We start from the raw sequence: 21,269 nt of genomic DNA, 5'->3' as shown, positions 1-21,269 counted from the left end.
GGTGGACAGATGTGTCATGACAATATGGTTACCCTACAAGGGGAACTAAAGCCCACCCAGCCCTACTGAAATGGATTACTGTAGAAAGCTCAAGGGAAAAAGAAATATGCCAGGACCATGACATTATATTTTATTGCCCAAAAACTCAGCACAATCATCGCTCAAAGGCAGCTATTGATACACAATGAAAGACAGAGGGGAAAAGATAAATCTGGGCTGACTAAATTTCATCGCCTCTTCTTCCAGCTAAGCACAGCCTCGAAAATGCCAGATCTTCGGATGGGGAAACCTGGCAACCCGGCAGCTCCATGCTGGCACAGAAGGGGTGGCAGTGGAAAAAAAACAACCTCCGTTGTGCTCCTCCACTCTTCCCTATCCCTTACTTGGTAACCGTAATTACGTCCCCACATCCTGATGTGAAGCAGATATGCACAGGGAGCTTTTAATAGGCTGTGCAAAGAGCAAGAGGAGCAGCCATTCATCCAAGGTGCTGAGTGTGCAGGAAATGTCCACCGCAACCCACGGTGCACCTCATGCTGCCGTTACCCTCATGCCAGGCAAGCTTTCAGAGATGCTTCTCCCCTGGTGAACTTTCTCTGCTACCACAATGCGGTGACAAAGTGTTTCCTCAAGTTCATCAAGCAGACAATACTTTTTATTCTCACCTTTTTAGATTCTAAATGTTGTGGGAGAGGTTACTCAAAATCTTGCACATCACAGCCTTTTTTGGACACTGCACATTTTAATTCAATTTTTTTGAAGCTCAGGATAAATAAATTACAATTCCAGTCATCTGCACAGTGACTGATACAATCTCATTTCATCAAGTTCAAGGTTTAACTGATGAGACCAACTGCTGCATCTGCATCTAGATAGTCTTCCTTTGTAGTATTTTATAACCTTGCCCTTCCCTCACTTCCTATATTTATCTAACCTACATTCACTATATAACTGAGACTTCATTGTTTGCTGACTTATTTTCCCAAATGGAAAACGAATGCCACTTGTGTATGTGGCACAAAAACTAGCTATCATTGCCTTCTACCCTCATTATCTTTAGAAACACAGTGGTTGGAAAAGAGGATATTATACTATGATTAGGCAAGCTTTTCGTCTATTTCCAGGGGAAAACTTCCTTCATAATTACAGAGGTAATATTCAAGTTTCCTCCCACGTGTTGCCTTATGATTTCGGTTTCTTTAGTCAGACTATGAATAGAAAGTAGTGGAATAGAACTGGATGAGGTCATTATATGAATCGTCAACATGACCTCATGAGCACAGCTCCGTGTGATACGGTTTGCAGTGCTTTTTGATATGCAGGAAATGTCTCTTCCATTATCGCCGCACACGAGAGTGTTGAAAACCCTCGGAAAACAAACCAATTTAGTCTGGAATCAGCACGAGGAATGCCGAGCACCTCTAGAGTTTCAAGAGGAGGACATGCAGGACCACGTGTGGCACAGGCAGACTGGCAGAGCCGACTCCTTACAAAACCACAGATATGCAGACATGGCTCTCATTTTCCCAGGCAGCAAGGACACGCTTGCAACAACTGAGCATCTACTGTCGTTCTTAGCAGAAAAAAACGTTGATAGTGAAGTACAACAGAGCAAGCCAACACTTGTGGGTGTGCATACCTTAGTGGATATAAATGTATGCATGCATGAGTTTGCATGCATGTGCGTGTGTGTCTGAGAGAGAGAGAGAGAGAGAGAGAGAGAGAGAGAGAGAGAGAGAGAGAGAGCATCTGTGTATCTGTACCTAACACAATACTTCTAGTGTAATGAGCTGTACCAGCTGGAGGGGGAGTCATACATGTGTGGTACATGCTTATCTCATATGTAGGCTGACGCTGTGACAGGAACGTGATGTGCAGAGAGGAGGTTGGTACACAATGTGTCTGAGAACAAGCTAGTTGAACACTGGTGGGAGACACACATCCAGTCTATACCCTCACAAATACGAGGGTCCCACGTATGTCCCATAATATCTCTTTAGCTACTGTCTTTTGCTGGTTGGTATTGTAAAATTGTGACTGAACAGCTTGTTTTTTTACAATTGCTTTCATGGGAAAATCCTCAGGTGCGCAAGAAGTGATGTGTTTTTACATTTTCAGCAGCGGTAGCATTGATTTATTTTGGGATGAACAGAAGAACAAGGTAGGTGGCATGATCAGTGAAAGCCAACATGGCTGAAAGGAGGAAGAACAGAGTGCTTCCAACAAAAATCCAAACCTCATCAGCACAAACTCCGAGGAAAAAGACGTCAAAGCGCCGGGCATGTTGTCTGATTGGCAGGTGATATCTGGGAAGTGCAGTGCCAAAACAAAATGACAGCAACGACTGACTGACACCAAAGACGTCACCTAAATCTAATAATGATAAATAAAAACATAGATCTTGAGGGTTACCTGTTTAATACTGGTTTGCCATTGATTTTTTTTTTTTTTTTTTTTTTTAAATCTTGCTGTAAAGGAGAACTGTGAGACTTCTGATGGGTTCAAGGCTCCAAAATTAACATTTTCTAATTATTTTACTGAATAATTTAATGCCGGAGTGTTTAATTAAGGGGTCACATTCTGCTCATTTTCCCTGCTACCTTCTAAGCTATTTTGGTGATTAAATGTTATTCTGGTAAGTAAGAGAAAATCCCGTCTACTTCCCTCCACTGGTCTGATTCATATTTCTTTTTCTGGCACTTCTATCTTTCATGATCATCAGTCAAATTTATTGTCAAGAACACTGTTAGGAAATTACAGACCTGACTCTTGAAGTCCTTACTAATAATTGCTTGTGTTGGTCATCGAGGAACTGAAACCTATACTGCTGTGGAAGTCCCGGTGAGTGACTTTGCATAAGAGGAGCACCTAAATGCTTAAATGTTAAAATGGAAGAAAAAAAGCTCTTTTAAAGGAACTTTAAAGTGATTAATCTGAATTAGTCTGATTTCACAGGCTCAATTGTCCATTTACAGGGTCCGTGCTTATAAGTTGTTTGATACATTTATTATTTTTTTCTTTCTTTCTTTCTTTCTTGCTTTCTTTTTGAAAATGACACTTGATCGAGGATTATTCTGGAGACCAGTTGAGTAGTATTGGAAACAAGTGGGATTATCTCATCCTGTTGGCAGATTTTCTCACTTGAATGAAGAAAAAAAAAAAGATTTTAAGATTGACCGGCACTCTAAATAACTTGTTAAGATAGAGATTTATAATGTAAAAGCATAACACAGGTCCTTATGATTTTTGGAGCTTTCCTTAGAAATGCTGAATTGGATTTCTTTTTTATTCAGATTTTTGGTGTTCACACTTTTCATTTGCTTTTGGGCCTCAGACAAGGCAAAATAATCACCGATCTAATCAGATGAGAGTTCGGAGAAAAAACAGCCACCAGCTCCTTGATTTAACTTGCACTTGGAAAAAGAACACGCATCTCAATAAAGATCTTCTTTCAACCTTGAAATGAGAAGCAAGAATAATAAATCCTTCGTGATATTTTTCTGGCTGATGTTTACACAGCTTACAAATGCAATCAGTCCCGTAATCATTGTCTGGCCTGTTTGCAGCTTTCCCTCTTCACCTCAAAAAAAAAAAAAAAAAAAGACTTTCATAGACTTTAAGGGGCTTTCTAAGGGGCTTCTCTCACACTTTGGAGGTAACACATGCTGACCTGTGACATCATGGTCCAACTCTTCCGCTGACCTCCCAAGGGTCACCTGCATTCACGGCACAATGTGGCTGTCAACACTCATTCCCCGGCCTGATGGGAGTAGTAGCACATAATCAGGGCTGTCGTCATTGAGCGATGTCATTAGGGACGGCTGGCTGAGTCTCTATGGCCAGCTCAACACTGAGCCTCAGCTCCCAGCTACCACTGCTCCTATGTGACCCCATGAGCACCGGGCCCCAAGAGCACTAAGTATGTTAGCACACAGCCACAGAAAACCGCTGGCTCATTCCCTGTCCCCAGCATGCTGCCCCACAAACTGGAATTAAACGCATTTGTTCGGTAGCAGCAGCGGCGTTGTGGCGAGCTATCTCGCTGCGCCTCTGCATCACAGGCTGAGACAGGAGAATTTAGTAGAAAACATGTGATGTGAAGAGGCCACTGTTAGGGATTTATGTTTTTATGCAGATAAAGCACAGCCTCTGAGGGAAAATATGAGCATGGCATCTTATTTTAAGAGAGCCAGCGAGGTGCAGGAAGAAGTGCTTAACTTGCAGGCTTAAAACGAGCATTAAAATTTCAACAGTGCAGTGACTGGCTTTCTTCTTCTGCAGGGAAATCATTTGCAGGCGAGGGAAGTAGGGAGAATTTAGCTTCAGCTGATGCACATGTTCACCATGATATTCACAGTCATGCAGTTAATTATGGGCTCTGCTTGTAAGGTGGACTCCACGTTACAATAATCTAAAACATTACCATACAGTCATTTATTTCATTGCTAGGTTACACGCCTTCAGGCAAGGAATCAGTTATAGCCCAGTCAATGAATTCATTTGGTAATGTAATAATCTGAGGCACATTAAGACTAATATGCAATCACACATGGTCTCAAGTGTGGACACGCATGTGTGCGTGTGTGTATTACAACATAATTTCACAATTTATTTTGCAATCTTTTCCTAATTTCCCCCATCATGCAAGATGCCTATTGACCACTATGAAATCATAATTCTACTTTTGCTTTATTCCGCAGCCAAATCTAATTCATCGGAACTGACCTGCCAAGTTAAGGTTGGATCAGTTTTTTTATTTTCCATCTTTCCCTTGGACTTAATTGGGCCTTGTGCTCGTTGTGCAGAATACTTCCTAATTTTGTTGATTTAAGGCATAAAATAAGTCCCTGTCACACAGAGTCAAAGGGTGACTGAAGTTTAGATTATATGAAAAGTCAAAAAAAAAGTTGTGAAACTAGTGTATCATATTTATGTGGAAACTCAATTATTAGTATGATGGTGATTTTAACTAAGCTAAGGCTCATGAAGAGTTTGCTGAATGCAAGCCATTCTTTGAAACAAGTCGGACCAAAATGTTTGGAGCCAAATTTTGTGCAGCGTAACAATCTTATAACAGTAGGAAATACATGTTATCCTGAGGGATGCGTGCTGAGCATCTATTCTATTTCTGTAATGAAGTGAGACATTTTCAACACTGCAGCATAAATAAAGTTTGATAGGAGCATATCTCTAAAGAGGGTTTACGTTCTGGGAATCTCGAGAACTTATATACTCTATAGGGGCATACAATGATTTGGATCTAAAAAAGTAAATATCAAACCGCTTTTTTACTTGTGATGCCCTGTCAAGTTGCACTTCTGGCAAAAACTATTCTGAAACTGCCCAAAGGGTCATGAAGAGGAAGTGTTTTTTTTTTTTATTCCTTTCTCGCCTTCACAGTTTGTGCACCAAAAAAAAACACAAACAGACAACTCACTATAACACATAGGAGCACTGGCGTTATTGTTCGCTTGCATGCGTCCTTGTGGCGGCATAATTAGAAACTTTATTTTGTGATTATGAGGTCTAAATGTTCTTGTGTCAGTGTTTCTCCAATCAATAAAGCAGCTTTTGAATAACTTGCACTAAAATTCTCAGAAGGTGAAGAGTAAAGACCTTTTTTTTTTTTTTTTGTACGATTCAACAGGTGTTTGGTGGAGTTTACTGTGCGGGATGGAGTAGACTTTCCTGTTTTGTGAGTTAACTATGTGTAACTGCCGGGGCAGGTCAGTTAGTCTCCAGCTGTGCGGAGTGTAATAAGCAGCAATTACTCTGTATGACAAGTTAAAATTAAATCCCCTGCCGCCACTCCAACACTGTTTCCTTCTGAGACTAGCATGTGATTCAGTGATTCAGTGTCCCGAACACGCCAGTCCCTCGGCTGACAACCTCTTATCAGAGCACAGCTAATCAGTGAACCAACCCGACATCGACAGCTGTGCTTCTCGATCTTTTTGGCTCATGCCCTCAAAAAACACAGCTTTGCTTGGGGATTTGATTTCCCAAGTTCAGGCTATTCACTTGATTATTTTTGTTGGGGATCTCAGACTCTGCAAGTATGTGTATTATTAAAGAGGTAATTCGCAAAAGCCTCTTTTAATTTACTTTTATCTCGGTGACATCTTTGGCGATAAGCGGTCACTGCACTTGTATTTCATGTGTCATTCAAATAGTATGGCCAGCGCTGATTTCCATGGAATTTGAGCTTCTGTAGCCGGTGCTCTACTCTTGTCTGATCAGTCATGGTGGCTATTGTTGCTCATGCTAACTAGCCAGCTCTTCTGTTTATTCCAAATAAACGGGTGTTGTTGCTGGCAGAAACATAAAATACATCACTTCCAGAATTTTCCCAGGAAAAGGCCGACTAGAAACCAGGCCTTTGGAGCAGAGAATGCCAAAACTTTCATGAACTGGATACAGGTTGAAACAGTGGTATATTAATCAGCATCAGAGAGAAGCAAAACAAAGATTTACTTGTATGAAAATGTATGAACAGATAATTGCTTAAAGGTGTGCTATGCAAAAACTGCAAAAAGTCAAAACAGACAAAAAAAAAAAAAAAAAACACATGGCATAATCTTCAAATTGAAGGCTTAGTCCATGTTTTTTAAAGGGTCCCTGCTTAAATCAACCGTCTGCAATTTTGCATAGTGCACTTTTCAAATGAAAAAAAAAAAAAAAAAATTCTTCTTGGGTGCGTTTTCTTAAACAAATCCTTCAGTGAACGCCCAAAGTCATCTTTCAAGCTCAGTCGGGGGTCTTGAACAATACTGGAATACTAAGAAAACTGAGATGATACCCATTCACAGCAGCACCGCCGAGCAATGCACACATAATACCAATGCTCAAGCTGAGCGTGCTCTGCAGTACAAACAGCGGTGCCACCGGCCTTCAACATACGTAAAAATGATCTGAGTGATAGATTAGGGTTGTGAGTTTTGCTAAATCAGTAAGTTCCACATCCATGGTGATAGTATTCTGTAATATTTTGTTTTATTCTACTGTTTTGTGATTCAAAGTGTCTGTATAGTCACAGCTCTGGACCTGTAGTGTATAATTTAACAGTTATAGGGGAGTGCAGGCACATTCCCTATAGCAAAGCACTGGAATCCCCCTGCTGTAACACAGAGTTCAATGGTCCCCACACCCTATACTTTCTGTGGACAAACACTGCACTAGATTACGAGGGCTTTGTGCTGACATTTGCTGTTTGTTCAACCCTGAACACCAACGAGAGATGCCATAACTCAGTTTAACTATCATGTTGAGTTAATGGAGAGGCCACACAGCACACAACTGCTGGCCCTGTGATAGCATCCACAGTTAGAAAAATGTTATGGTTTGGTCAGCTGATTGCAACATGACTGTTTTAACATACAAGCGAGCGAGTGATCGTTATCAGCTTCAGGGAGTTCTCTCTTTGATTGAAATATTTTTTAGAAAACATGATCTGCCTCGTTTGCTGCCAGTCCTGCATGACGGAGAGTATTAAAGCTTTCATCTCAGCGATCGTGGCCGAGTGAGGAAAAGATCTAAGCCGTGCACTAAAGAGAACTCTAGCATAGTTAAGTAAACAAAACAAACGGAGTGTTATGTTGAGTGAAGCAATACCAGAAGCCACAAGAAGTGAAAGTGATACGGTCACAGTTTACACGGAAAAAGTCTGTTTCAGTCACCCTCAACCACTTCTGTATTATTATCATACTGACCTTTTTAACATGTTAAATGTGTCGCTGTTTTGGCTCTATTTTTCTTATATCACAGGAACTTTTTTTTTTTTTAGATTCTAGCTTCTCTTTACTGACTTCCTGTTAGTTTGAGGAGTTGAATATTATCTGATGACATTTAAGGCTCAGCCACTTTTAGGAGTGGTTCCAAGGTTCATCTAAGTTCTTATAAAGTCCCAAGAGTAGAGCTGCACAATTAATCAAAATCATGTCAAAATCACAATATGAATAAGTGCAACATCCAAATCGCAGCAGCTACAATTTTAGGTTACATTTGTCAGAATGCCATCATAAATTAAGCATTATGGAGCTACAGAGATGGAAAAAAAAAAGAGTGGTTTGGGTGCAGACCTCAGCAAAAATTACATAATCCTCATTTTACTATTTTTTATAGTTAAAATGAAGATTATTATACAAACCGAAATCATAAATATTATCACAATTGCAATATCTGTCAAAATAATTGCAATATAAGGGAGAAAAACATTTGAATTCCTTTTGTGGGATTCCTTAAATTGTAATTTTTACAGACATGCATTGGTATGAACAGAACCTTACATGTGCAACAATATTTGATCCAGTTTTTTCAGGTTTTTTCATTTATTTTATTGTATGTTATCTTAATTTTATTTTATTTTCTTACTTTTATGTCATGTGTTTTAACTTGTTTTATATCATGTTTTTATTTGCTCTTTTATTTGGCTGTCGTTTTTTTTTTTTTTTATTTCTTAACAGCTTGCAGAGCAGAAGATAAATTTCCACTTGTGGACAATAAAGATCTATTCTATTCTGATCTATTTTGAATCATGCTCTTATTGATATTTGTTTTTTTTACTATCCCCTCTCTGTGAAACACTTTGATTTGAAGTGTTATAAACATGAAGCACAGTATTTTAACTGCAAAGGCCTGAGATGGTGTACCTCTTAAAATAAGATATTCTCATTATAACGTTGCCCTGTATATGCTGCTAAACCAGCCAACTGCTTATGAGGATAAATGGATATGGATAAATATGCCTAGACTGAACATTTAAAAGAATTATTCTTCTATTCCTCTATAATGTGACATTTCAACCAAGTCAAAATCTTCCTGTTGGCATGTAATTACATAATGGACTGTCACTGTCTAATTACTTTACCTGTGGAAATTGGATCAGTGCCACTGAACTAATATGAAGTCGTAATAAATGAATGCCCTTTTAAAACATGATTATCACAGTAATGACTGTTACAAGCTACAGGCTGTGATCTTTCCAAACATCAGTGACTCAGCACAAAATAGTCTATAAACTAGTGCAATTAATAAGGAAAAGTGCATCTATGTTACAAATTATTTGTACCATAAACATCTCTACTGACAGTATTAGTGGATGAGTAGGCAAAATGCTTAGAATAAAAAAAAAAACAATGCAAAATTTAAAACCTTAGGAGGCATTGTGCGCTATACTATGCAGCTGTAAGCCTTTGTGCATGTACAAAGGTGTTACTGTTCTTTGTTTGTTAACCCCTTCAAAAAAGCTTTGTGTGATGCTATTCTAAGAGAAGCCGCCTCTCTATGGTCTTTTTGGGGGGAACCAGCTGTAAACGTGGACAACCCTATGGGCTCTATGGGCTTCTATGGTATGTTGCTGGCTCAGGGTGTTTTCACAAAGGGGCCTCTGGTTGTCAGGTATAAAAAGGGAAGGCTTCCACCAGGTAGGCATCAGTTCAGCTCCAAGCTCCATCACAGCAGCAGCAGCAGCATCGCCTCCAGCGGCAGCTCAACAAGCGGCAAACATGACCTCCACCAACATGAACATGATGAGCAGGATCATCTTCTACGAGGACAGGAACTTCCAGGGCCGCTCCTATGAGTGCATGAGCGACTGCCCCGACATGTCCTCCTACCTGAGCAGGTGCCACTCCTGCAGGGTGGAGAGGGGCTGCTTCATGGTCTACGACCGCACCAACTTCATGGGCAACCAGTACTTCATGAGGAGGGGCGAGTACGCCGACTACATGAGCATGATGGGCATGAGCGACTGCATCAGGTCCTGCCGCATGATCCCCATGTACAGAGGATCCTACAGGATGAGGATCTACGAGAGGGAGAACTTCGGAGGCCAGATGTACGAGCTGATGGACGACTGTGACAACATCATGGACCGCTACCGCATGTCCAACTGCATGTCCTGCAACGTGATGGAGGGCCACTGGCTGATGTACGAGCAGGCCCACTACAGAGGCAGGATGATGTACTTCAGGCCCGGAGAGTACAGGAGCTTCAGCAACATGGGCATGAGCGGCATGAGGTTCATGAGCATGAGGCGCATCATGGATTCCTGCTACTAGATGACAACTCATGATGGCCTGTCAAGTCATTTATAAATAAAATCTAATTTTCTAAAAAAAAAAAAAAAATGGTTATTATAATTATTAAGCAGCACATCTGCAACAAGATTTTGGAAAGAGAAGGTGACAAAGAAATAGTGACAGCTATTTAATTTTGTTTGATGGCTGGTTGACAAATAGGATTAAAATAGCTAACAAAACGATGCACAAATACATAACACATATGAAAAAATAACACTATATGGCATCTGCTTCTTTAAAAAAAAAAACATCTTGCTAATCAGCTAATTATTTAATCGTGGTTTCCCCTAAGCAATCTAAACTCATGCTTTCAGTGATCATTTCAAATTCATTCAGCAACACAACAGCAGTATGAATTTGTTATGAGCAGTGAGGCAGTTCTTCACATGGATTCCTCACATAGATATTAGACATGAGCGCTTTAATTTAGGTGAATGAAAATGAATTTGTCATAAAAATTGCTCAAGAGCTTGTAACACTGACCTGAACAGCATGTGGTATCATATACAGGCTGAGGCTAGGAGCGCTAATGGATCAGGGTAACTGTTGCTGTACTCTGTATTTTAATGCCTGCCAATCTCACTTAACAAAACGATCAATTAATCAATTAACCCTGGGGACTACTCTTGTTTGAGTAAAGCTGAACAGCTTTTTAACAGACCAGTGAATGCTGGACCACTCAGAATGTAAAAATAGGTTAGAGAAAGAGAAAAAACACACAATAAGCTCTATTACATGACTCGATTTTCAGACATACCACAAATACCTACACATTTTTATGATGATTCATCCCTCACATCAATAAGAAAGGGATCTCCCTACAGTCCAGTTAAAAGGGAAAAATTCAAGGGCTATACATACTCTGCATTAATCCAAACAAACTCCCTGGGATGGGCCTGGATGTGTGGGAAACTCAGACTCCCATGTTGCAGGTCAAGGTGTGTCTGCTCTCTGACCTTGTCTGCTTTTTTTTCTCACATTACTAGACGGAGCACCATTTCACACCGTTAGGCCTAATTAGTGTAGATTTCAGCGAATAGCAGTCATTATCCAGGCAGGCTGATACAGGCTGCGGTTCAATGAAGCCAGTGGCTCCTGTGGGATACTGCCCAGATTTTCATGATGATGGTAGCCTACATATCTGGGCTGTGAGTGACATGCAATGACTAAGGTTTTTTTTTTTTTTTTTTCATATATTAGACAAGTGCATGTCCTAGTAACCAACTGACTGTTGTTGAGAAATAGGCTGCTGCTCATAAATAACATTACAGACCTTATATTTGTAAAACTAACTAAGTGACCAACTAAATAACTAACCCACTCACTAAATAAATAAATAGTCACTGAGAAATTTTTGACGAAATCTACACGGTTTTCATCATCGGACCCATGACAAAGACCCTTTAGAGTCAATGGACAAAAAAATTTTCCATGGTTGAGTCTAACCAGACCTGATTCACTGCTTAAAACTTTTTTCTTGCTAGTTGAATCCTTGCTTTCTCCTTCTTTAGTCCTTATGTCTGTCAACCATCCATTTGGCATAGTATACCTATGATAACCATTTTTTGATTTTCATAATTTTATTTCTGGCATCAAAAAGTCAAGCAGGGCTGTTGTAATAGCTGATGAGGTCAGTATAAGTACAGGAGTGTTTGGCTGAGAGCTGGCTGTACTGTAAACAGCCAGGAAAGGTTGTGTGTACTCTGTATATCTGCGTATACACTCCACTACATCCCAGCAGTCAAGTCACCTTAATGTTTTCATGCATGTGTAGCAAATGTTTGTTTTGCTTTTCAATAATCCATGGTGGAAGCTAGAGACAGCACTAAAGAGATCCACTGGTCCGATGTTTGGTCATATTTTTGGTTTTATAAAAATAGAATAATGCTGAAAACCATGATATTTTGGTCACAGCAGTCGTGATTTTAAATTTTCATATCGCCACATGTTTAGGCTAAAGTATATCAAAGCTCCCCCCACCCTGTGTTTGTGCATATGGGATATCAAGCTAAGAGGCTTTAATAGCTGAGGCATCCATCTACCTCAAAACAGGAAAGACCAAAGACGACACGGTCCTTTTCACGGCCCTCAGCAGGGGTTCAGCGACAAATCTGCCAAGTTCAGAAACTCTCACCCAGTGAAAGACAAGTTTATAGGACTTCTGATGCCGGGTGTGTCTGCAGCTGTTGTGTCCACCTTGCGTCCTCCTGTGCTTCTGGTGCCTCGTGGAGAGATCACAAGAGCGGAATGGAAAGGGGCAAACTATCCCTATTCACCTCCTTTCATGAGGAGAAGCCAGCCATCTGCCAAATGCCTCTTCACATTCACTCTGCACCATTGAAGGAGCTGATGGTGCAGGACAAAACTATACAATGCTGGAGTCTTGATGGCAGCAACGTCAAGTGCCCTCGTTGATTTATTTTCTCTCTCTCTCTCTGTTTCACACACATGCACGCTCTCAACAGAAGCTGAGACCTAGGTTCACGTGCCTAACAGTAACAGATCAAGTTTAGTGGTTAAGCTGTGAAGACATAACAGCAAGTGTTTTACTTGGGAAGAAATAAATAAAATAAAGAAAAAGAATTCAGACAGATGCAGAAATAATTCATGGATTGAGCTGAAAATAACTCTCTGCTCAATGTTTTAATACTGCCTTCTGTGATCTTGGGCTATAATCCAATGTGACAAGCTCCTGTTTGGTAAAAACCATTCATTTGGAAAGAGATGTGCACAAGCAAAGCCAAAACCAAACAATGAGCTCATCTATATGGATCTGCTGTCTATTTAAGCCTGTTAATTTGAACAGTGCCGCTGGTCACAAATACATAAGACTTCCTCAAAAGGATACAACTTACCAAAACAAAGAAAGCTGAGAGTTACTGAGTAAGTTTAACAAGCGCTCGCCTACTTTATATTGTTTGGACGTCTGGGCATTGGCAACAGTGGCACCAAGGTTAGTCAAAAACCTGTTAAGGGAGAACAGAGTCTGGCAGGAGAAAACCGCAATCAAAGCTGCTTTTGTGAGTCAGATCAAGACTAGCCTCTATCCATTTGAAAAACAGCATGGGGCGAAGGAGGCCAGCATTTTCCTGGGCGCAAACAGCAGCACTGGGGAGACCGAGTGAAGTCGAGGAGTTGTCGACTGCAACGGTCGGCGCAGACCTTCACTACAGCGCTTGCAAAGACACTTGGATACTGGAACAGATAAACAGGTTTGACAGTTGTTGTTTATAGTCTCTGGAAAATATATGGTATGGTGTGGAAGGGATTAAACACTTGGCGGTGTCTTGGTGGCTCATTGTACTCCTCGGTCAGTTCAATGCCCCAGACTGTGATAAGGTCAGCTCACACATTAGTCTAATAAAATCATGGCAGGACTCCAAACCGACAGCCACACTAATATTGGCAAGGCATTATAAAGCCTGCAGAGCGGGGATCGAGGGTGGCAGGAGAGTCACACAGCTGTACTTTAAAGTGTTTCTACCCCCGATCTAAAACTAAGTGAGAAAGAAAGAGACAGAGAGAGATAGAGTGGGTTAGTTTGGTTTGAGCCAATGCCAAGCATTATAAGGAAAGGCAACTCATAAATACTTGTTTAACATGCTTACACTGCGTGGAAATTGAAACTCTGTGTTTACACGGCGCAGACAGAAAGACTCACTCTGGGCCAAACCCACAATTCCAGAGAAGACTTTGGTTTATTTGTCTGACGTCGTTCACTGCTCTCAGGTAATTGGGTATCTGTTCAGCTCAGGACAACAGGCTTTACCTCAGATTAACAGATCATGTGCAAGAGGATAGCTTGGTCTGTAAACATTTCGGTTATACGCTGTCAATCCTACTCATATGAAAGTTTGCACCAGAGGATGAAGTTTTATCACGGAAACAATTCGGCTAGAAATCCATCTTGGTGATCTCTCCTGCATTGCAATCCAGGAAACTTGGACGTGGTTGTAAAGGACAGCAACCATTGAGCTGTTGCAACAATGGCTGCCATCTTCATTTTAGGCTTTTGGACATCTTACTATTCAGAAATACCAGCAAAGATGCTTGACTATTTTATTTTTCCCTCATTTCTTTTATGTCAGTGCTAAAGGAGATAAAGAAAACATGCTAAAGTACTATCCAGTGTGTCAGATTTAAATATATTGCGGTAAAACCCTTAAAGGTCTTGTCTGTGAAGACCTTGTTTGGGGGCCCTGGGGTGAAACTGACTCTCATGGATCAGTTTCAGAAGTTATAATGAAAGCAGAGCAAGTGCCAGCTTTCTATGGGGCTTATGTCACAACTAAAGGCATTTTGTTGCATTCACTGGAGGGAAATTTGTACTCAACACATTATATTTTTTTTTTGGCGTCTTTGTTTTGTGAACCTCTGCTCCTCTGGTTGCCATGGTATAAAGGCTGACAGACTGGAAAAGCTTGTTGAGAGCAGAGAATGGTAGCTGAGATGGAATATCAGACCGTTGACCCCAAGGCCAAAGGGAGTGCAGAGAGGGGGGGGGTCTCTAATATAGACTCATTGTGATTTGCCTAGTAGATTTACATGGTCAGAAAACAGGTGTGAACTGGTGTACGACGGACAGAATTTAGTACTACAAGAGTGAGAAGAATCCTATTTCACATGATCTCCTTTAAAAGTGACTGAAGGAGACAGCTGCGCATCTTGCTTGCTTGCATTGTCGGCCAGAGTAAGCAGACTGTATCGAATTAAACATCGCATTAACAGTTCTTAAATGCTGCAATTTGCGAAGGAATGTTTCGACCGCACTGCCTGCCAGCCACCAAAGTCCTTTTGTGGGTACAATCTGGAACATATTTGGCCAGTGTGATTGTCGGGAAAAGTCACACAATGTTCAAGAGTTTGTGGGTGGAACAAAAACTCCAGGGTAATTTCTTGACACATCAAACTGGCCAAACGCAACCAATTTATCATCACATCAGGACAGACAAATCTTCAGCCTAAAACATTCCTCTAATTTGCGCTCGCCTAAGCGGGCCAGAATGCAGCGCAGCCACAAAACATGCTGACTTTTGAGTAAGAGGCGCAGACGTGACGGATAACGCCGGCACACCGCGGCATCACTCGCCTTCCGCTCTCACTTTTTTTCTCGACTCGATAAACTTGACTCTCACTCTCGTGCTCTTACTACGCTCTCTCCACCACCTACACAAATAACCCGCGGCTGAATTATTCCACTTTTAAGATATTTATACGCTCATACACCCACCTTTGATTGGAAGCAACAAGTTCACGGCTGTTCTCTCAGGGCTGTCAAAAGTCATTCTGGGAAACACAGGATATCACTAACTCAAGTAGGAGCAAGATGAAGCAGATAAGGTAGATTGAGGCAAAGTGGGTACAAAAAGCTGTGAATTACAACACTAATGGAAGGCACTGGACATCACAAATTGATTAACAGTATGAAAGTTAATTGGTGACCATACTAACTTTAAAAAATATGTTCAGTGGCTAGGGAAGAACCTGGCAGCCTATCCTCACACTGCAATCCCGTGTGTCTCCGTGAAAGCGTTGCACTTCACCGTAGCTACCAGATTCTGTTTACTGCATAGCTATCATTTGCCTGGTAAGCACAAAAACTTTTAACGCCAGGCCACCAGTTTCCATGGCTAAAAGAAAATTAGGGTGACAATAAACAGCTCGAGGAGGTGGATCCGCCTGTCTTGGGAGTCTGCCTGGCAGCCTCGGCGTGGCTATTAGCCATGTTACAAACTGCCGCAGCAGGTACCCAGAGACAGACAGACAGAGTGGCGATTGTCACGAGTGTTATCTGAGCAGAGCAGTGGCAGTTGGCAGGGTAGGTTTCACCCAGCGTAAATGTGAAGTGACAGTACGTTATTGTGATAAAATCAAGAGGGGCCGGTCTAATTCCAGGGGGTTCCGTTGGCCAGAGAGAGGGACAGTGTGGTGTGGGCCAACTTTGTAATGTGAGCTGAACCCAAACTGCCCGTTTCCCTTTGTGTGAACGGTGAAAAACTGCTATAGCTGGAGCACAAAAGTTTCGGAAAAAAGAAGCCCAACAAAAAACATTAATTTCCAAAATAATATCCCCCTAAAAAGCCTAGTTAAGGCCATTATCAAGTTGCAAACCCCAGTTCTATAATAATAAATAAATAATCCATACTACTTTAATAATACTTTACCCTATCTTTGAATTTATTATTTATTATTCTCTGGTTCCTAGTAAAAGTGTGTTGACTTGTTTTTCAAATTAGGGGTTTCTGTCACACGCATGAACAATAGATCGCTGAAAACAAAGATGGAGAGAGAGCTCAGGCCACTGACAGGGCAACTCAACACGTGGGGTGAAAAAAAAAAAAAAAAAAAAAAGGCAACATGCCTGGCAGTGAATTATGGGAGCATATGGCACAGGATGGGAGGAGCAACGAGAGTTATCAGTGTGGCTTAAAGGAGACACAGACAAGAGGAAAGCTATCACTGTCACTGTTTACTGGCAGCATGGCAAGAAGTCGATGTTTAAACAGAGGAGAAACAAAAGCCGGAGTGAAATTACATCCTCATATGTGTGTTGTTTTTTTTTTTTTTTTTTTTTTTTTTTATAATCGCCCCATCAAAATGGAGGGCAATGAATGGGACGGGAAAGTGAGAGTGATAGGGGGGCAAAACCAATATGGGAGGGGTGCAGCCCACGATTTGCTACTGTGCAGGTCAGGGAGTCCTATACCTCCCTCCCCTCGCCAGCCGCCAGTGCATCATTGGGGCATTGTGGAGTTGTTGCCATGGAGATGTGGGTCAGAGCGCTGATGTGCGAGCACCCCGCGGATTTGGCGCTGGCAGCAGAGTGCAAACAGCCCAGGCAGGAGCCGACAGTAAACTCTGGCTGAATCTAGGTCACCGGGATTCTCCAGAGCAGAGGCAGGCCGAGGCTGAGTTATGCACAAGTTACAGGGAGGGGATGCGAGGGTGTGGGAGACGAGGGGGACAAGGGGGAGGAGGAGAGGTGGCCAGGGCTGGGGAATACCAGATTACATGTAATGGATTAAAGTAATCAGATTACAACAGTTTAAAAACATGACCCATTACACTTGAGGGGAAAAAAATGGAATAATGGTAAGAATCGATTTTCTAATTCAAAATTTAGGCAAGCGAACACACATTAGTTTTTCATTTGTTTTTGTTTGGTTTTTTTTGCTCTCTAAGGGTTTGAGTATATCTAAAATACACTCCACCTGCTTTCACATATTTTGATCTGCTTTTAAACATTTCATATGAACATTTCTTAAACTAATGTGTGCTTTTTGGAGATGTTTTGACACATAATGATAGAAACTAACTCAATAACAACAGAACAGCCATGTTGCTGTTTTCAGCCCATCCATGCTGTTTCGAAGAAGCACCCTCTTCCTACCAATCCTGAAAACTGACAATAGCACTCAGCCGAAAAGGACGTGGACAAGGACAAAGGGCAAAGGGAACATAATAAGAAATGTAACCAAATACACCATAGCTGGTTAAATTTAGCTCTTATCCTACAGGCACAGAGCTTAGCAAAGTCGGTCCTAGGCTGGCCTCCAAACTGCTGTGATGCACACTTTTGGAGGACGGAGACCGGCACTGCATTCACATGCACTTTAGCAATCGGGTTATTCACCACAAACAGGGAGTTATCTGATTTCTCAAATGTCATGCAAACAAGAGTGCTAGTTTTCATAGTCAGGTTAAGGAATCAAGAGATATGAGCATAGGGCATCTACAGTTCTCCTATATTAGTCTGATTTTTGTGCCATGTAAACCCATACACAGATTTCTGACCGGCTTTTTAGGTGTGCACATGTGCGAAGGCAAAGAGTGTTTAAGGAAACTGACCGTTAACAGAAGATTGTTTAATTAATAAGGGAAGCACTGCTGTAGTCTGCAGGGGTAAGTGCATGTAAATGCATTACCCGATTTCCTACCATAACCTGGTTCCTCACAATAATCTGATTTCTTGTGTGCAAGTAAACATAGTGCAAAGAGTCAACATGCAAACTTGCTGCTGCTCTAGATGCAAGTGGTCAACTAAAAATCACACAACGCATTTTTAATTTGCATTTGTTGAAGTGAAAACTCACATTTGCATCTTGTCCTCTAACGGTTTGAGTTTATCCAAGATCTATGAAAATACACCCATATGGCTTTTGCATATTTTCTTCTGTTATTCAGTGTTTCTTGATTTTGATAATGGATTAAAACCATTTTTATGAAGTTTACAAAGCTCAGTATACCAGCATTAAAATGGTAGATTGGAAGAAGAATGGTCAATTCACACATGTATAGATGCTACTTCCATGGTGGCATGGTAAAATAAAATAGTCTGAATGCAGAAATTAAGTTTATCATGCAAAGAGACTAACTGTGTTGCAGTAAACGGGAATTACATTAAAGTCATTTTTGACTTTCATCTGGACCGCTTTACAAAGAGTGAGGAGGTGGGGCTCGGTATTATCAAACACTAATATCAAATATTGTGATCTTTAGTTTTGAAATCATCTCAACTACTGAAGCATGTCACATTTACATTGATGCTGTTCATATGTTCAGTATTTGACACCCCCTTGTTTTGTTGCAGGGGTTTACATGTTTGCATTTACAGAGGAAAAGCCATCATCGGATCTGCTTTTATAAATGGAAAAGAGCAACAAGGACAGGTCATAAAAAGAATCCTTAAATTGCCTCTGTTAGTACAACAAATATGCACTAATAAGGTTACACAGGGTCTCCAAAACATGGCATTTCATAGCTTTCAGCTGTGTTCCCCACATTCGGTTATTATAAGATTAGTATTTTCCCTTTATATTTTTGTGAATAGCCATAGGGTGTTTATTCTAAGTTGAACCATCTGTCAATATCACTATTCCTGAGATTTAAGCATATTATAGCATAACAGTATACAGATGGTTGGGCTTTCTGTCTAAATACATTCACAGTATGGTAAACCAGCATCTTATAATTAGGTACCTTCAACAATAAACTTATAAGATGTCATGTGTGTCACACAAGGATATGAAAGAATTCATTAAGGGTAAATAAAAATTCTCCGTGAATCAGATGCAAATAAACTAAAGTAAAGCATTCTCCTCTCTGGCAGTAATATCAAAGTGAGCATCATACTGTATTCAAAGGCTTGAGCTGGCTGCCCATATTAACTGTGACTATAATTCAGTTTGACTAAAAAGGCAAACAATGAAGTCTTCCCAACCATCAAGGAACAACAGAGCTTTATCTTCTGCATCAGCAAAACTTAATTCAAAACCTTGGTAAATCTTTGACAATGTAGGAAACCTGGAACAATTACAGCCATTCTTCATTCAGCACTAAAGGCCACAGCAAGAAAGGCAGACAAAAGCCATTGAGGGGATGTGTTGCTAACCGCTCCTTTTGAGTGTCCCACGTTCAAAGGAAAATGCAAATGAGGCGTTGGAAAGCCAATGGGCAGAAGTGAAACCATGATGGTGTAGCTATTGTCATTCTGATTCACAACCTTGACAGTAGGACTAATTGACGAACTTCTTTATTGGTGAGTTTTTCAGAACAGGAGTAAAAACTGACTCAGAGTTTACACACAGAAGTGCTGGGATGTGGCTGCAGAGTTGGGATCCTGAAATAAACCCTGAAATCTTAGTTTAAGTTAAACTGGGTGAAAAATATGCCACCATTTTAGGTTTTTCTATTAAATCAGCTTGTCTCAAGAGTTTGTCTGAATTCTGTTATGATGGCAGGGATTTGCCTCCAAATATTTTATTCATTTAGTGCTACGTACCATTTACAAATTTCTTTTAACAGCCCAAAAATGCAACAAGCAGTTATAAACATTAAAAATGTTTCACCTGATTGGCTGTTTTCACTTATTTATTAGGAAAGCAGACTTAGGACTGAATATGTAATGCCTTAATACATGTTGACATTTTCACAGCATCTGCTGTTTTATTGTAGCCTGCAGGAAAGTTGACAAAGGATGTAATTCTTCACAGCAAAGCCCCGAGGTTATACTCATTCCTACCTGGGAGCTGTTTAGCACAACTACAGTTTTCTACCGTTGGAGGTAGGGGTTAACTGCTTTGCTAAACAACTCCTTCAGTTGTTTTGCAAAGCAGTTTTTTTTTTTTTTTTTATGTAGAGCATACCTAGTTTTATTTTCCCAGTTTCAGGTCTCCAGACAAAAAACAAAAACAAAAAACAAACAAACAAATTAGGAGCATTGGCCTCTAGACCCAAAATATTTAGGAGCCAAATAAAAATTTTTAGGAGCCAAAACCTCATTACATGTCAAACATGATATAAATAAATAAATAAAAAGTTACGTTGCACACTTGCTTCATATGTTCATCTGTTCTCTTCCCTGCCTTTTCTCTCCCCTCTATCTGTTGTGTGCTCTGCCTCCCATCGCCTATGATGTCTTCTTCACTCTTATATATAATAATAATAAAATAAATAACATAAAGAAATATGAATACCGCAAATGTTAAATGCCAACTTGAGCAAAAAAGGTGTAGTACATTTTACTCGTGATAACATAACCAGGGAGGCCCCTCTAGCCGAGCTGATTTAAAGTGTTTTACAGGCAGGCAGAGCCGGTCAGCACAGGAGTGCACGTGAACACATGACAGTAACGTTACCAGAGTGCACGTGAGGACAGGACAGTAACGTTACAGGGGTGCACGCAACAGTGTGGCAAGGCAGGCAGACGCAGGAGATGAGAAAGTTCTGCCTTTATAGTTTTTAATTTTTTTTTATTGTGGGAGGCAGTCGCCACTGGCAACTGGCAGTAAAAAACTAGTTCCATTGGTGACTATTTCAGTCGCCATCTGGAGCCCTGCAGTTGTTTAATAATGCCACTCATATTGCAAAATTAAGAATTTCTTATGATGAGGATTATGGCTTCTTCAAAGTAATATCCTGCAAATGTTCGTGAGAAGAGGCCAGATGGTTAAAGTTAGGCTAGGCAACCTTGCACGCTGGAGAGTCCTGCTCTCTCTGGATGATGCACTTGCTTATTATTGTCTATTTTATGTTTTTTTTTTTTTTTTTTTTTGCAGTCACGATTTGATTCGGCCCTTTCTGTGGGCGGAGAAATGTTCATATTTGTCACCATTTGGGCAAAAATTGTGAATCTATTGCACTTCAAAGATAGAGGCGAGGCAGCTCTACTTGTGCAGGCTACACTGGAGG

General features: G+C 40.7%; 1 protein-coding gene across 1 annotated transcript; it reads left to right on the top strand.

The window, feature by feature from the left end:
* Positions 1–9,451: 9,451 nt before the first annotated feature.
* On the top strand, positions 9,452–10,058 carry LOC115356000 (gamma-crystallin M2-like). Its single transcript, XM_030046975.1, has one exon. It carries the CDS (start codon positions 9,504–9,506, stop codon positions 10,056–10,058), a length of 555 nt encoding a protein of 184 aa, XP_029902835.1. The 5' UTR covers positions 9,452–9,503.
* The last annotated feature ends 11,211 nt before the right edge of the window (positions 10,059–21,269 follow it).

This window comes from Myripristis murdjan, chromosome 24 (genome assembly GCF_902150065.1).
Source record: "Myripristis murdjan chromosome 24, fMyrMur1.1, whole genome shotgun sequence".
Classification (NCBI taxonomy): domain Eukaryota; kingdom Metazoa; phylum Chordata; class Actinopteri; order Holocentriformes; family Holocentridae; genus Myripristis; species Myripristis murdjan.
This window is presented reverse-complemented; position numbering and strand designations above follow the sequence as displayed.